The following is a 17,311-nucleotide window of genomic DNA, read 5'->3' as shown; positions in this document are numbered from 1 at the left end:
ATGAATATCAAAATATTCAAATGTTGAATCACAACATAAAGTTGACTGAACACTTGAATACTTGATAAATATTTGTGAATTTGCAGGAGAATTGATGAAGCTTTTTACGGCAGGGTTGAGAACTGAACGCAAAATGTTTACACAAACTATTTGTGATTCATTCTAACTACAGAGGTTTGCGCAGCCAGTTACCAATTAAATTTTATGAGACATTAACGATTGAAAATATTTTGTAATCGCGTGTATATTTGTAAATATTGTAGATTAAGGTGGTGATTATGAATATAATAATAGAAATTGTATTCATTCCAACTCAATTTTAAAGAAATTTCAATGTATGTTAACAGTTTTAATTTTATATCAACGCATTTATTTTAAGAAAACCTATTCTTGAATGATGTCATTATTATTCAAAGAAAATTGTGTAAAGGCTCCTTTGCACTTGTACATTTTAGATACGATTTTCTGTGCAATTTTCTTCTTTTGGTAGATGTAAACGAGTGAGAGTAGTTAGGAACGCTCTGAGGTATAAGAGCTATTATTTGAACTTACGTAACTAATTCACTCGTTCACATCTATCAAAAGAAGAAAATGCAGCCGAAATCGCAAGTGTAAACGGGCCTTGAGATGGTAAATCACCCAAATTCAATCACTCGTGTCCAGCCCAACAAGTTTAGCACTGACGTCCCACAATTTCCCAGCGGCTTGGTCGTCCTGTGCCGCTTCAGCGGGCATCCGCTGATCACAGTCTGCGAAATACTGACCAGTCACATCATCCAGCTCTTCAGAAACCGCCAAGTGTATACTGGTCTGAGCCCCTTCTCTAGGATTCTTCGTAAAATAGCCGTAAATTGGATTCAAAAACATTTGCATCCAATTCGGAAGATAGCGAGTTAATTCGGTTGCAACAGCTCCAGGATGAAGCGAATTTGCTGTGACTTGTGTGTTATTCAAACGTCTTGCAAGCTCTCTTGTGAACAATATATTCGCTAATTTACTCTGTCCATACGCCCCATAAGGGCTATAAGAGACCTCGCCATTCATATTATCAAAATCAAAGCCAGATGCCCCGACAAATCTATGGAACATCGATGAGACATTGATGATTCTCGAAGGAGCAGATCTTTTTAACAAATCTAGCAACAGGTTTGTCAACAAGAAATGTCCTAAATGATTTACACCCATTTGCATCTCAAAACCATCCTCTGTTTTGCTCAAAGTCTGAACAAACATGACTCCCGCATTGTTCATCAACACATCAAGTCGAGGTTCATTGCTGTTAATGTCTTCGGCAAATTCTCGAACCGATTTCAACGATGCAAGATTTAAATGTTTCGCTACAATGTTTTTATTTCCAGTTTTCTCGACGATTTCTTTAAGAGCTGCTTCAGCTTTTGTTAAATCGCGGCAGGCCATGATGACTCGAGCGTTTCTCTGTGCGAGATCTAATGCTGTTTCTTTGCCAATCCCTGTGTTAGAGCCAGTGATAATAACAGTCTTTCCCTCGAGAGTCGCTCGGCTCCGGCACACGCAACCAGCAATAAAACGACGTAAAATAAACGCATGAAACACCGCATAAAACCCAACGAATATCGCCAACTTCACAAGGAAATTCATAATATTCAAAAGTATCTATATACAAGAAGTTTGTTCACGGTTTCTCTACGGTAAAAAGTAACTATTTGTATCAAAGTCGGTTGTGATAAAGACACTTTGACCGATTATGCAAATCAATCATTCAAAACAATTTAAAGTCATTGAACTGGATAATCTCATTCATGGTGGAACGACAGCTTGTAACCAAAATTTAAGCTGAGTTTATAGCAATAAGGGGCTGTTTACATGATCCCACTACTTAGCCGAGATTCAACGAAGCATGAGATGACATTGAGGTATTGAAATGAGAAGATAATACGATCCTGGCACCCCTATAGTCATCCTGACAATAGCATGTGCTTGCTGGTGTCATAAACACTAATTTCAATACCTCAACGTCATCTCACGCTTCGTTGAATCTGGGCTAAGCCGGATCATGTAAACAGCCGGTAAAATGATCGAAGCATTTAGAGTCTAGTGAATAGAGGGTGTCTCATTGTTAAAATTTGAATTCCGTGTTCACGAATTTTAGCCTGTGGGGACTTAATGCAACTTATAAAACGCTAAATACGAAGAATTTGAAATTGTGAAGCTTGAATTGAAATTTAAAACTGAACTGTTTGGTAAAACTTAAACTGAACTGTTATGTAAAATTTAAAACTGAACTGTTTTGGTTAAATTTACCAAACAGTTCAGTTTTGAATTTTACCAAACAAACAGTTCAGTTTTAAATTTACCAAACAGTTCAGTTTTAAATTTTACCAAACAGTTCAGTTTTAAATTTTACCAAACAGTTCAGTTTTAAATTTTACCAAACAGTTCAGTTTTAAATTTTACTAAACAGTTCAGTTTTAAATTTTACCAAACAGTTCAGTTTTAAATTTTACTAAACAGTTCAGTTTTAAATTTTACCAAACAGTTCAGTTTTAAATTTTACTAAACAGTTCAGTTTTAAATTTTACCAAACAGTTCAGTTTTAAATTTTACCCAACAGGGGTCAGTTATATCCAAGCTTATTTATTTGTGATAATATATTAATATATGTATAACCTCTAACCTTACAGTGGCTTCCTTCTTCAGAACTTGACATCAACATAAATCCACTCCAATCCAAAGCAAGACATTTTGCAAGAGTGACCAACTCATTGAGCTTGTTTGAGTTTTAAAAAACTCACCTGGAAATCCAAGCAAAAATTCTTGTAGAAGGATCATCTTTGCAGTACAGTAGACTTATAATATTCTCCCTTTCAAAATAAGTAGAAAACTTACATTAAAACTATTGGCAGTTCTCAATGAGGGCGGTTGAGTCTTGTTGTTTTGTGTGAGACACAACAAAAGCTTCAAACAGATTTCTTCAGGGAATGTGATGATGTCTGTGAGGGAACTACAATACCATTCATCTTTTATCCTGTAAAGAAAAGAAAATTATGGATTTCTGAAACTTTAGGAAAGACCAAAAAAACAAGTACCTAAGCATTAACCGGTGACAGGTAATGACAGGTAATGACAATTGGTGACAGGTAATGACAGTGGGTGCATGACAGGTAATGACAGTAGGAGACAGGTAATGTCAGTGGGTGACAGGTAATGTCAGTGGGTGACAGGTAACAACAGTGGGTGACAGGTAACAACAGTGGGTGACAGGTAATGACAGTGCAGTGGCATAGCCAGCATCGATAATTGGGGGGTCCATATTCATATATTCATGTAAACTGACTGTAAAGACAATTTATTTGAAAAGAAATTAATCCTGCGTATCACGAATATATGAATATGGCCCCCCCCAATTATCGTTCTGGCTACGCCGCTGTGACAGTGGGTGACAGGTAACAACAGTGGGTGACAGGTAACAACAGTAGGTGGCAGGTAACAACAGTGGGTGACAGGTAATGACAGTGCATGGGTGACAGGTAATGACAGTGCATGGGTGACAGGTAATGACAGCAGGTGACAGTGGGTGACAGGTAACAACACTGGGTAACAGGTAATGACAGTGGGTGACAGTTGTGGGCAACTGTCTTCATAATAGTCGCAAAGTTTAGAGGATTTATAGTCAAAATACTTACGTTTTAAAGTCATATTCAAGGTGGGTTTTGTAAAGGACTTTCACTGCACGAAATATACTTGGAAAACCTAAACAATTCACAATGAAAATTAGGTCTAAATTTATTATCCTACCGTATTTAAAACGTTTGTATCGTTGATACAAATTAAGAATAAAACAAACATGCCGTCTTGTATTCAAAAATATCCAGGCATTTTAGAGCATTTCAAATGGCTTAAAACTCGACAAACCTTTCCTAAGATATCACTACTTTACTCTCAAACATTTTAAACTTTTTAAATCGATTTTAAAAGACAGAATTCTTGAACAAAATGTATAAAAATTGCCGACAAATTCACAAAATACGAGCTTGAAGCTCGGAGCTTCACATTTTCCCGCCTAAACTGAACGACCGCTCGGGAACCAATCAAAACCCTCCATTTTGTGTGACGTCAGGCAGCCAAAATATGCGAGATAATTTGATCGCGAAAAATTTCTCGGCAATTTCCCAACAAATTATACATATATTTATTGACTACACGATAAGTTAGTATGCAATTATCATTCTGACGGATGCAAAAGAGGGCCAATGCCACAATGTTCATGCATATTGTGCAGGGTGGAATTTAAACCGTCATGTTTGTACCTGTGTTCATACGTTCACATACTCCAGGGTGCGAATCTTATACGACAAATCGCGTAGTGTAAATGGGCCTTAAGACGTTCTCAATATGACGACGACAAACGCGGGAGCCTGATCAATGTTACACGAAGACCCCGTTTTACACTAGAACGAAAGTTTCCGGATTTGTAAAATTATCCGGATTCATTGTTACACACATGTATCGGATTCGTCAGGTGTTTACACAACACTTTAGTTGTCTCTGTATGCGGATTTGTCCGTTTACACTCACATTACTTGTTCTTGGAGAATTGTTTGGTTGTCATATTGAATTTCTTCGGATTCGTCGTACAAAGCGTTTACACAAGAAAATTTTCCGGATTCAAATGTTTCTGGATACGAAGTTTCCACAAACTTTTACGGATTCAAAGTTTCCGGATACGGCTTAAAACCGAGCACATTTTCTATCGGATTCGTTGCTGCGTGTGTAAACAGCAACATGAATCCGGTACTAAAACAGTCCGCTTTCGTGATGAATCCGAAAACTTTCGTTCTAATGTGAACAGGGTCGAAGTTTGATTGGCTCTACAAAGATCAGACTTCCAGCGTTTGTAACTATGGTTTGACGTAAGGAAGAGTTATAAATTGAAAAATATATTATTTTCGCCAAATTACCAATATTTTCTTCTGAACTTTCTCTCTGACACAGGGAAGAAATGAATTTCGTTTCTGTATTTAGAACCCAAATCTAAACAAAATATTTGAGACTTTACATAATAGATATTTACGAAGGCTGAGTGGCTCAATAGTTAGAGGTTATAATGAGAAAAGTGTAAAGAAACTATCAAATATATTATCAAATATTAAACTTCAAAGAATATGATACTCATTGACATTTCCCAGCAAAATAACCCTCATCTCTTACCAAAACAACTGTCAAATTATTTTTTTCCGACGATGTTTTGTTTACGATAAACTTGTGACACATTCGCGTCTTGGTCAAACTTATAAAATTCGCTGCCAAAAACGTTTCTTCACCGAGATTTCTGCAATAAAAATAATAAATCCGACTTCAAAATAAATATATTTACTCATAATAAGTACATTAGACATGAATCCTTGCATGAAATTAGCGTTTAACTGAAGTCTCAGCAAAGCCTAACATCTCGAAATGCAGAATATGTCTCCTTACTTGAAAATATTTCTTGAAAAACCGTTGTACAGCGTTATTGAATGTTTGTTTAACTCAACGCTGGAACTGTTATTGACATCCTTGCACAAGAATTTAGCTGGATTATCGCCTAGAAAATACAGAATATTGAAATATCTCAACACATTTCAAATGGGGATAGACTTTTAGGCTGTATTTATCAACTGCGAAAGGTTTTATTATACAGTACCTGAGAAATTTAACCTCCCCAGCATTGCTTGACAACGTTTGCAGAGAATTTGACAGCTTTCCTCTTGCTATAAGTATAAGGAAAAATAGCCAAAAACTTTATTTATACTGGATAGCTCTATCAGTTCTAAACTGTTCTTCCTAGAGGTCCAGTAAGGATCATCTCTTATTGATCCAGTGTTACTACAGGAGAAAACCTAAACTAAACTAACTTTATTTATACTGGATAGCTCTATCAGTTCTAAACTGTTCTTCCTAGAGGTCCAGTAAGGATAATCTCTTATTGATCCAGTGTTACTGCAGGAGGAAACCTAAACTAAACTGACTTTATTTACATTAACTTAATGCCTGTACCATTGAAACTTTGATATTCTGAACATCAAGTGCTTTAGGGTGAACCAAAATATACCAGTTTCCAAAGAAGATATCATTTTCTTGAGGGTTTAAACCATCTTTTAACTTTGTGATAGCTTCATTGCCATGGCAACACCAGTTGTCTAAATATTCTTGCCAGTTTTCTGACGGTAGTTCCAAAACTCTGGAAAATTTTCTGTCGAAACCAAATGAATGTTAATTTAAAGGATACCGACAACCTTAGCTCGCAATGCACCCAGATGTGGCCTAATTTAGTATTTTACTCTGTCTAATGCCAGATGATTTTACTCATCAGTGGAAGAGTACTGTCAGTTAATAAGTTAACAACAAAACTATCTGTCAGTGTCTCTTGCTAACTCATTAGCTAGCAATGCACCCAGATGTGACCTACTTTAGTATTTTACTCTGTCTAATGTCAGATGATTTTACTCATCAGTGGAAGAATACTGTCAGTTAATAAGTTAACAAAACTATCTGTCAGTGTCTCTTGTTAACCCATTAGCTTGCAATGCACCCAGATGTGACTAATACTTTAGTATTTTACTCTGTCTAATGTCAGATGATTTTACTCATCAGTGGAAGAGTACTGTCAGTTAATGAGTTAACAAAACTGTTACCTTGCAATGCACCCAGATGTGACCTCTAAGTCTTACCTGTCACACCGTGTTATCTCTGACAAGCATTCTTTGCATTGTATATTTAACACTTTGTCAGGTTTAGGAGCTAAATCACCCTGCGAGAACTGTTCCTCAAATGTTGAAGGCCCAGGTGGTGAAACTTGAAGTCTGAAGTGAACCTCATTTTCATTCACAATTTTTACTGTCTGGGCTGATAATGGTTGAATGGTCAAATCTAGAAATGTACACACAAGTATAATTATTAAGTTTACCACTGATAGTTTTTCACCTGTAAAATTTGGCTTCCTCCTGTAGTAACACTGCATCAATAAGAGATGATCCTTACTGGACCTCTAGGAAGAACAGTTTAGAACTGATAGAGCTATCCAGTATAAATAAAGTTAGTTTAGTTTAGGTTTCCTCCTGTAGTAACACTGGATCAATAAGAGATGATCCTTACTGGATCTCTAGGAAGAACAGTTTAGAACTGATAGAGCTATCCAGTATAAATAAAGTTAGCTTAGTTTAGGTTTCCTCCTGTAGTAACACTGGATCAATAAGAGATTATCCTTACTGGATCTCTAGGAAGAACAGTTTAGAACTGATAGAGCTATCCAGTATAAATAAAGTTAGTTTAGTTTAGGTTTTCTCCTGTTGTAACACTGGATCAAAAAGAGATAGTTCTTACTAGATTTAAAGGGTCGTAAAATCTAAACTAACCTTTAAACAAGATCGCAAATTTCGATTGTCCATTTGTAAATTCCAACCCATGTTTATGAACGTTTATCTTGACAGAGATCTCGTGCAGAATATCAGGGATAGCGCTCGGACATATTACAAGGTTAAAAATGTTGATTTTGTCATGAAATTCGCCAAAATATAACATTGGAGTGTCTTTTCTATCATCCACGGGTTTTAATCTTTCTTTAAAGGAGAGAAAAAGAAGAAAATCTACTTTACTTTTAACAGAAATTCAGACAAATAAAATATATTTTAAAATTTCCGCCACATGAATGGGGTACATTATGACATCAATGTATACACCACGGTATAACAGTGGATAATGATGGATATTCACTTAAAAGTTAAAACTGCCCGTTTTTAAACGCAGCAAACAGATTTTTATCTTGAAATAAAGAAAAAAGAACCGATCTCAAAATAGCCTGAAAATAAAACAGAATCAACGAAGATATAACAATAAAAAATGTGAAATAAAAACGTGCGGTTCAGCTCGGACTTATACCAGGCGAATCGAGTGGTGATGACAAAGAGTTAACAAAATATTTTAGCATGGACCGCCTGTCATGCAGGTTAACTAAGGCTCAGCCGTTCAGTCGTTTATATTGAGTTTGCATGCGTGAATCATGTCTATTTTGATGTTAAAAACCATCTAGGAGTGTTTCAAAACACCGAAAAAATATCAAAACAACAGGTCTCCTGTAGTAACACTGGATCATCAGGATCAATAAGAAGGAAGAACAGTTTAGAACTGACAGAGCTATCTATCCAGTATAAATAAAATTAGTTTAGTTTAGGTTTCCTCCTGTAGTAACACTGGATCAATAAAAGATGATCCTTACTGGACCTCTAGGAAGAACAGTTTAGAACTGATAGAACCATCCAGTATAAATAAAGTGAGTTTAGTTTAGGTTTCCTCCTGTAGTAACACTGGATCAATAAGAGATGATCCTTACTGGACCTCTAGGAAGAACAGTTTAGAACTGATAGAGTTATCCAGTATAAATAAAGTCAGTTTGATCCTTAGAGTATAAATAAAGTCAGTTATGATCCTTACTGGACCTCTAGGAAGAACAGTTTAGAACTGATAGAACCATCCAGTATAAATAAAGTTAGTTTAGTTTAGGTTTCCTCCTGTAGTAACACTGGATCAGTGGCGGATCTAGGGGTGTGCAGAATAAATTACTAGAGCTTAAAATCGGAATCGCATTGGTCGACTTTAATGTAAAAATATTCTTTTCAAATCTATAACCAATAGCGTTGTTATTAAGGTGTTTTGAATTTAAAATTAAGCTGTGTAATTTATTCTGCACACCCCCTAGATCCGCCACTGCACTGGATCAATAAGAGATGATCCTTACTGGACCTCTAGGAAGAACAGTTTAGAACTGATAGAGCTATCCAATATAAATAAAGTTAGTTTAGTTTAGGTTTCCTCCTGTAGTAACACTGGATCAATAAGAGATGATCCTTACTGGACCTCTAGGAAGAACAGTTTAGAACTGATAGAACTATCCAGTAACAAAGCAGTGTACTGCGTTGGTTTTAGTTGCTCACATACATTGAAAGTAAACAGGCTATAAAGCGTCCATCAGAAGTGGATTGAATCCAACAAAATTGGATCGTGTTAACAGACCTGAACATTCAAACAGTGTCCACTAACTAAACAGTGCCCTTCGACACTCAAGGTTGGATAGGAATGTGACCTGCGTCCATTTATCAGTTTTTTTACAACGTGAAGCGACACTATTCATCAAACTAACTATGGTTACCTGTCTCCATGGCCGCTTGAAAGAACTACTCTAGTTTTTAATTAACCGTAATGATAACTGCGTTATTCCAATCATCTTCAAGATCATTTGAAAACTTGGAACAGTTTACGGCGAATACGTCGCACAAATTCTGAACATCCTGAACTTGTTTGAGGTTCTTTGTTTTCAAAATCTTTTATTCGTTGACTAACGTTGTTGTATCGTTGATTAAACGCATCGAGTTTGGCGTCAACACCTTCTCTTCCTTCGTCAGCAATTTCTTCTTTCAATTCGTTTCCCAACGTGTTGACATGCTTTACCTTCAAGTCAGTCTCTGACAGCTTTTCAAAATTTATCTGAGAATAAAAACAAAACTAGCTTTATTTACACTGGATACTAGTGGATAGCTCTATCAGTTCTAAACTGTTCTTCCTAGAGGTCCAGTAAGGATCATCTCTTATTGATCCAGTGTTACTACAGGAGGAAACCTAAACTAAACTAACTTTATTTATACTGGATAGCTCTATCAGTTCTGAACTGTTCTTCCTAGAGATCCAGTAAGGATAATCTCTTATTAATGCAGTGTTACTACAGGAGGAAACCTAAACTAAACTAACTTTATTTATACTGGATAGCTCTATCAGTTCTAAACTGTTCTTCCTATAGAGATCCAGTAAGGATCATCTCTTATTGATCCAGTGTTACTACAGGAGGAAACCTAAACTAAACTAACTTTATTTATACTAGATAGTTCTATCAGTTCTAAACTGTTCTTCCTAGAGTTCCAGTAAGGATCATCTCTTATTGATCCAGTGTTACTACAGGAGGAAACCTAAACTAAACTAACTTTATTTATAATGAATAGCTCTATCAGTTCTAAACTGTTCTCCCTAGAGGTCTAGTAGAGATTACCATAATTTCTTCTACAACACTTGCCATCTCTTCAACCTCCTCATCCTGTGGCATGAGCTGTTCACGTGGACCATCATCATCAGTAGTTTCTTTTTCATGGCTTTCATACTTGTCAATCAGACTTTCCGTGGCGTTGAGCCAGTCTGTTACGTCATCAAATTTATTGTACAAGTCTTGAGTCTTCTGTTCACTGCTTTCAATCTAGACAATTGAACTATTAGTATAATAGTCTCGGATAGAGCTAAAACCGATAGAGTTATCCAGTATAAATAAAGTTGGTTTAGTTTAGGTTTCCTCCTGTAGTAACACTGGATCAATAAGAGATGATCCTTACTGGACCTCTAGGAAGAACAGTTTAGAACTGATAGAGTTATCCAGTATAAATAAAGTTAGTTTAGTTTAGGTTTCCTCCTGTAGTAACACTGGATCAATAAGAGATGATCCTTACTGGATCTCTAGGAAGAACAGTTTAGAACTGATAGAGCTATCCAGTATAAATAAAGTGCATTAATGTTACCTTCTGGATTCTAACACTAAGATCTTTGAGGAATTCATGTTTGACGGAGACAATCTCCTCCGTTTGTTTACAAATCTCAACAGCAGTCGGGGAATCTTCACCAATATGTCGAATCAAATCTTCACCAGCTTCCCTTAAATTCCTTTCTTTTATCGCTCCTTCAGACTCGGCTTTATTTTCCACATCCTGCGAAGAATTTATGAAATTTTTCATCATCTTTAAAACACAACCATTCCGTTGAATAACGTTGGAAAATTATCCATATTTTAACTCTACGAAATCTAATTGCTAATTTCATTTCTCCCTAGTCACCTTCAGCTTCATGATATGTGCGTATATTTCATCTTCATCGACAAGATTCACTTGGTCTTTCTCGTTCTTCACCTCGCTATCTATCTCATCAATCCAATTCAAAAAAATCAGTTGCTGTTCACGATATTTCGTCCAGTCCGCCATGAGATTATCATACAACTCATTCTTATCTTTTAAAGCGACGTCCATTTTAATCCATCGTTCGTTGAAAACAACGAGTTGTTGTTTCAAATCCGGTTCAATCCCATCAAATTTATTAGTTTCTTCGATCAAGACGTGAACGCTGTTATCGTCCAGTTCTTTTGCAAGATCCTGAGGGGATTAAATAAAATTAAACACAAACTTTAACTCTTGTTTTTTGGCTAGATGACGAAGATGTTTGCAGAGAAATGCAGGGAATTATTGAGAAAAATATATGTATGTTTTTACTTTTTAGAGTAGATATGTCTTAACACGAAGCATTCTTTGTATTTTCGGCGGAACTGAGAAACATTACTGTACCTTATTTCGAAAATATACGATTTTAAATTCGCTGAAATCTTTAAAGTCAACTTTACTTCTGATGATTTCTTCTTCATTTGCATCCAGCCATTGTTCACGTTTCTCAATTTCTCTTTGAAGAAGTTCGATGTAACGTTTTATGAGCCTAAAATTGATTGATATATTTCAAGACAAAGGCTTCAAAAACCGCGGCTGCTGCAAACCAAATCTAGTTTGTTTACTAAATAATTGTTCACATACTTTGGTTCGGCATCTTCAATAACATCAGCAATGTTTTTTATTTTTTCTTTCTCATCCGACATCCCAGCAGAATCGCCTTCGGTCATGACACCTGTATCCACCATTTTCTTCACCTTTCCTTCTGTATCTTGAATTATAGCAACGCTCGTTGAATGTTGTTGCTCCAATGACTTAAAAAATAGACATAAGTTATTCATTCATCAGCCGTCACCGTTTAAATTAAACAAGTTGAATTTTTGACTGTTGTGATGAAGACAAGGAAAATGTATATTCCTGCTACAAGCATCATATAAAAAACTGTAAACTTTCATGGCGAAAAAATTTAGCCTTGCAAAGCTCTGGATTTGGAATTCTACTAAAAAAATGAGTTTATTACCAGCTTTTGACGGAAAAGAGTAAGAATTTCTACATTTAGTTAAAAAATATACAACATTTGCAACTTTGCCAAGTTGTATTTTCCACATTATCAAAAAATTTGCAACCAATTTTTACGACTAATTTTGCAACCAATTTTTACGACAATACGACTAATTTTAGAAGCTCTTTTTGGCTGTTTGATTAATGGATATGCACCAGCCGTTGATGGATATGCACCATCTTGTCTAGACAAAAAAATTTACACAAAAACGCCCATTTTGTCTACCATTACAACTTTCATCATCAAAATTACCATCGTTAACAATGTCATCATCGCTAAGCAAACCAATATCATCACCAATAACCACCCATTAACAGCACAATCACTATAACCGATCATTATCACCGTCATAATCACAATTATAACCACCGTCATCATCAACATCACCTTCAATGTTGTTATTTGCACTCGGACCCTGGGCAGATTATTCGCAGGAGGATTTAAAGAACTGGATGTTTCTTGCATTACTTTCACTTCAACGGACAGTTCGTTCAGGGTTTTAACGATGTATTCTAGAACTGCTTCACGAACTCTAGAAAAATCGCAACAGTATTATGTTTAAAACGATTTCTGGTGAATTCAATTTCAGAAGATACGAGTTTTCAATCTGCTTTTAAAATTCAATTTTCAAAAATCATACCTTTCTCTGGTTTCTCTCACAGCTGTGTCAAGACGTTGGATCCTGTCTGTCAGTTCGTCTATTTTCTTTGCAATATTTTTATCATCGGATGGATCGAGTTCTTTGCTGTCAATGAGTTCCTTCCCAACTGACGAAATCGTGGCTAACTTCGGCTTACAGACAGATTCCACAATTTCGCCAGAATCCTTAAAATATAGGAATATGGTTCAATAAAATAACCTTCTTTTTGCCATTCCAATTTAAACTGCAATGGCTTATTGAAGAATTCTGCTCGTAAACAACTTCAATCCAAGAACACACAGGAATCTGTACAATATTACCTTTGTTTCTTGTGCAAGTCTTTCCAAGTTTGAGAACTCTTTTTTGATATCCGAATTTGGAACAAATTTCGCCTCTTCTCTGTCAAGGATTCTTTCCAATTCCGCTACACTTTCCTTCCATTCATCGTAATTTGGGCATTTTAGGGTTACACGTAACTAGTGCAATAAAAGTTGGCCTTTAGTTTGGCTAAAAAAAACTCAGGTAGTGAAGATTTCAAACACAAACCACGTCAGCTTATTGTAGAATACTACCTACACTGGACCACCACGTTTGAGATATATTTCTCAGGTAGTTCAGACACAAACCACGACAGCTTATTGTAGAATACTACCTACACTGGATCATCACGTTTGAGATATCTTTCTCAGGTAGTTCAGACACAAACCACGACAGCTTATTTTAGAATACTACCTACACTGGATCATCACGTTTGAGATATCTTTCTCAGGTAGTTCAGACACAAACCACGACAGCTTATTGTAGAATACTACATACCTAAACTGGACCACCACGTTTGAGATATCTTTCTCAGGTAGTTCAGACACAAACCACGACAGCTTATTGTAGAATACTACCTAAACTGGACCACCGCGTTTGAGATATCTTTCTCAGGTAGTTCAGACACAAACAATTGTAGAAAAAAACTAACACTGGGCCACAACGTTTTGCAGAACTATGACTTACTGGTTTGAGGTTTATCAATACTTCATATAATGCAGACAGGTAAATCAGCATAGAATTCTCTTTTAAATTTCTTTGTTCAACATCTGTCAAAATGAAAGCATTGTGTTCCTGTTCGCCTTGAGGAAGACGGCTAGGAAAATATTTCCAAAATTGTCGTTCAAAGCTTACCTACTAGGTCGAAAAACCTATCAACACCAAACTCTTTTTCAGCGACTAAGAAAGCATACTCCATTCTGGCTGCAACGCTCATCTTTCGAGCTTTGGCAATGTCAACAACGTTTGGTCTGTAAAACATTTATAATATACAACTGCTTTAGTCCAAATGATTCAGTTAGTTATTTATCAGTTCTAAACTGTTCTTCCTAGAGCTCCAGTAAGGATCATCTCTTATTGATCCAGTGTTACTACAGAAGGAAACCTAAACTAAACTAACTTTATTTATATTGGATAGCTCTATCAGTTCTAAACTGTTCTTCCTAGAGGTCCAGTAAGGATCATCTCTTATTGATCCAGTGTTACTACAGGAGGAAACCTAAACTAAACTAACTTTATTTATACTGGATAACTCTATCAGTTCTAAACTGTTCTTCCTAGAGGTCCAGTAAGGATCATCTCTTATTGATCCAGTGTTACTACAGGAGGAAACTTAAACTAAACTAACTCTATTTCGTCTTTTACCTGTACACAAACATAAGCAATATAAATGCTAAACCATTTTGCCAACTTTCCAAGATATCTTCGACAATTACTATGTCGGAATATCTTAAAAAAGTAATAATCAACTATTACCAAAGGATCTGTCTCGACCGTCTAAATTAGGTTTAAAATAAACATTAAAGAATGACCATTTACCCTTGGAGTACATCTTGAACCCATTTAAGTAGACGTTCTTTGATCATATTATTATCCCCTGGGATCTATTAAAAAAGGCTTAAGAAATCAATTCCTGTAAAGATGTTGCATTGGATTGAGTTTCTCTCTCGGAAGATGTGTCTAACCAACTTGTACGAAGTGGAGGAACTATGTTGTTATTTCGTCAAGTTGCAAAGGCGTTGTAACTCGCGACTTGTTGACATGTTTACGAATTTCAGGACGATAACAAGTTGTTAAAACAACTTTGAATGATTGGCCCGAATTTATACTAGATCTTTTTGGATAAATGATCCGTCTGACAGATCATTCCTCTGAGTATGAACGCACGACAAACTATCTAGACGAACTATGTTGACGAATATGCAAAACAAAACTGACGGGGCGTCGGAGCAAGTGCACGGAACTAGATTACGAACTATCTTTTGCTTGCCCAAGTTCGATCAGACGATGATCCGTCTCTAGTTTATAAATTGGGCCATTATTTACAGTTTGATTCTAGTATAGAACGGGCCATTATCAGTTTAGTGCAAAAACTTTTCATGAATTATGAGACAAACTATTAAAATTACCTGGAAGCGAAGAATAATGTTCCAGACAAGAGCAAGAATTGTTGCTTGATCACCGCTGACGATTCTCGAAGCATGAATGGCAACCAGTTTGACCTGAAAATTTAAACATCGTTATTTTTAAATCAAAATGAACAAACACCATGTTAAACCTCAATAAATCTCACCCTGTGTTTCATGAATACATCTAGAGCTTTTTGAACATTGATTCTTCGGTGAATCATCGTTTCAGAACTCTCTGCATTCTAAAATACGAAAGGAATTAACAGAACGTGGCAACGTTTAAACTGAACAGCATCTGAATTTCATCAGAACAAAACCATGATGAAACAAAAATACAAAGCAATGAACTGAGCTTACAATTTTTACGTTCAACAGAACACGGGCAAGTGATATTAAGACACGACCATCTTGTAAATCTTCGATCAAATTCTTGACAACAGGTCCTGCCTAAGTGATGAAATATGAAACGGGGAATATGTAAATGCAACTTAGACCTTTGAAATAAGCTCCGAAGTTACATTAGAACTTTATCTTGCCAGAAATGATGAAGGGGGAAGGTGAACGTCTAGGTAGGTCCCATTAATTTCAAGATACACGATTGCAATGGGCAAAAAGATGTAAGTCTCACTCTCATTATCAACTCAAGTGGTCTTCAGTTGCGACAGGCTCCAGGAGTTTGTTGCAATACGGTATTTCCATTCCAGAGTTGTTCATATAACATCCTTACCTTACCGAGTTTCCAGTTTAACCACCTGGTGTATGTTTTGATGTGAATATCGTCATGATCTTCTGAAAATACCGTGACATGAATTGTTATTTAACTGCATGGCCAGTAAGGATCATCTCTTATTGATCCAGTGTTACTATAGGAGGAAACCTAAACTAAACTAACTTTATTTATACTGGATAGTTCTATCAGTTCTAAACTGTTCTTCCTAGAGGTCCAGTAAGGATCATCTCTTATTGATCCAGTGTTACTACAGGAGGAAACCTAAACTAAACTAACTTTATTTATACTGGATAGCTCTATCAGTTCTAAACTGTTCTTCCTAGAGGTCCAGTAAGGATCATCTCTTATTGATCCAGTGTTACTACAGGAGGAAACCTAAACTAAACTAACTTTATTTATACTGGATAGCTCTATCAGTTCTAAACTGTTCTTCCTAGAGGTCCAGTAAGGATTATCTCTTCTTGATCCAGTGTGACTGCAGGAGGCTAGCCTTTTAATAACTAGCGATAGCGTCAGGGGGGCGGACACTCGAAGCGAAGACAGGGGGGAGTATTTCAGAGACACTACACCAATTCATCATTAAGACATTAAGCGTGCGTGATTGAAGATCATATCTCGTAACGTCCTTAACGGAAGAACTTGTGACAAATACTTCCCACAGCTCCTTAATGCATACAAAGGCTTTTGCATAAATTTGAAATTATCACAAGGACATAGGCGACGTTTTAATTACTTGTTAAAAAGCTCACGCGATCACTTTCCAAACACTTTACGGCCATTTTCAAACGTTTCCAATCTGGTAGAAGAGCTCTACATTAACGAACCTGCTTACATTAATCTAAACCCTCAAAAGTACCAGCATTTTTCATACAAGCGATGTTTAAATTCAACTATCAAATGCATTCAACCATTACATTATAAAGCGTTTGAAAACATTACAAATTCTAGAAACCTATACAACCGAATAGCAGGTTATAATGTGAACGCTAGATTGTCGATTTGTCATAGGAAAAACACGGGTGAATCTTGTATAGGAACACTGAAAACATCATTGAGATTTCGGGATTTCAATCTTTTCTGAGCGTTCGTGTTGTAATGTAATTTGGGATACAACGTATCAACACGTATGATGTACAGATTGTTTTGCTTTTGTCGATAATGAATACATATAACAAGGAACTTACTTCGGATTTGAGTTATCAGCGTGGCGGACATTTTACCAGCCAGAAATGAACTGTTTACATCAACATACGATGCAGGTATTCGTCGCAAGCTTTGGAACGCAAAATGACAATCACTTTGATAACAACAAAGTATGTTTGCAGCAATTAATTATACGCCTGATTTGATGACGGAATTGAATCTTTCAGACGACTAACTCAGCATTATAAAAGGTAAATAGAATAGCCATTAGTCATTACTGAAAATCGTCAATTTTCCGCGCATGCAGAG

At 36.2% G+C, this 17,311-nt stretch overlaps 3 protein-coding genes and 1 long non-coding RNA gene across 4 annotated transcripts; all 4 read right to left on the bottom strand.

The window, feature by feature from the left end:
* Nucleotides 1-426: 426 nt before the first annotated feature.
* On the bottom strand, nucleotides 427-1,877 carry LOC114537816 (retinol dehydrogenase 13-like). Its single transcript, XM_028558915.1, has one exon. It carries the CDS (start codon nucleotides 1,615-1,617, stop codon nucleotides 646-648), a length of 972 nt encoding a protein of 323 aa, XP_028414716.1. The 5' UTR covers nucleotides 1,618-1,877; the 3' UTR covers nucleotides 427-645.
* Nucleotides 1,878-2,577: 700 nt separating this feature from the next.
* LOC114537819 (E3 ubiquitin-protein ligase E3D-like) lies at nucleotides 2,578-7,512 on the bottom strand. The gene is made up of 10 exons (XM_028558917.1): nucleotides 7,374-7,512; nucleotides 6,690-6,888; nucleotides 6,016-6,211; nucleotides 5,663-5,729; nucleotides 5,455-5,563; nucleotides 5,188-5,308; nucleotides 4,938-5,010; nucleotides 3,663-3,729; nucleotides 2,866-3,004; nucleotides 2,578-2,771 (listed from the first exon to the last, which is right to left on the bottom strand). The coding sequence occupies exons 3-10, from the start codon at nucleotides 6,016-6,018 to the stop codon at nucleotides 2,739-2,741; spliced, it is 612 nt and encodes a 203-aa protein (XP_028414718.1). The 5' UTR covers nucleotides 6,019-6,211; nucleotides 6,690-6,888; nucleotides 7,374-7,512; the 3' UTR covers nucleotides 2,578-2,738.
* Nucleotides 7,513-8,923: 1,411 nt separating this feature from the next.
* Nucleotides 8,924-15,338, bottom strand: LOC114537815 (dystrophin-like). Its single transcript, XM_028558913.1, has 15 exons — nucleotides 15,294-15,338; nucleotides 15,130-15,222; nucleotides 14,540-14,604; nucleotides 14,366-14,449; nucleotides 13,856-13,971; nucleotides 13,688-13,770; nucleotides 13,003-13,158; nucleotides 12,683-12,867; nucleotides 12,430-12,574; nucleotides 11,625-11,794; nucleotides 11,385-11,529; nucleotides 10,884-11,195; nucleotides 10,572-10,757; nucleotides 10,055-10,255; nucleotides 8,924-9,498 (listed from the first exon to the last, which is right to left on the bottom strand). The coding sequence occupies exons 1-15, from the start codon at nucleotides 15,303-15,305 to the stop codon at nucleotides 9,247-9,249; spliced, it is 2,205 nt and encodes a 734-aa protein (XP_028414714.1). The 5' UTR covers nucleotides 15,306-15,338; the 3' UTR covers nucleotides 8,924-9,246.
* A 148-nt stretch (nucleotides 15,339-15,486) lies between these two features.
* LOC114537794 lies at nucleotides 15,487-17,178 on the bottom strand. Its single transcript, XR_003688634.1, has 3 exons — nucleotides 17,044-17,178; nucleotides 15,857-15,918; nucleotides 15,487-15,576 (listed from the first exon to the last, which is right to left on the bottom strand). It is a non-coding gene; the product is annotated as an uncharacterized LOC114537794 (long non-coding RNA).
* Nucleotides 17,179-17,311: the final 133 nt, after the last annotated feature.

The sequence above is a fragment of the Dendronephthya gigantea genome, unplaced genomic scaffold (assembly GCF_004324835.1).
Source record: "Dendronephthya gigantea isolate DGI-Jeju-01 unplaced genomic scaffold, DenGig_1.0 000165F, whole genome shotgun sequence".
NCBI classification, from domain to species: domain Eukaryota; kingdom Metazoa; phylum Cnidaria; class Anthozoa; order Malacalcyonacea; family Nephtheidae; genus Dendronephthya; species Dendronephthya gigantea.
The sequence above is the reverse complement of the archived record's forward strand: the minus strand, read 5'-3'. Positions and strand labels throughout refer to the sequence as shown.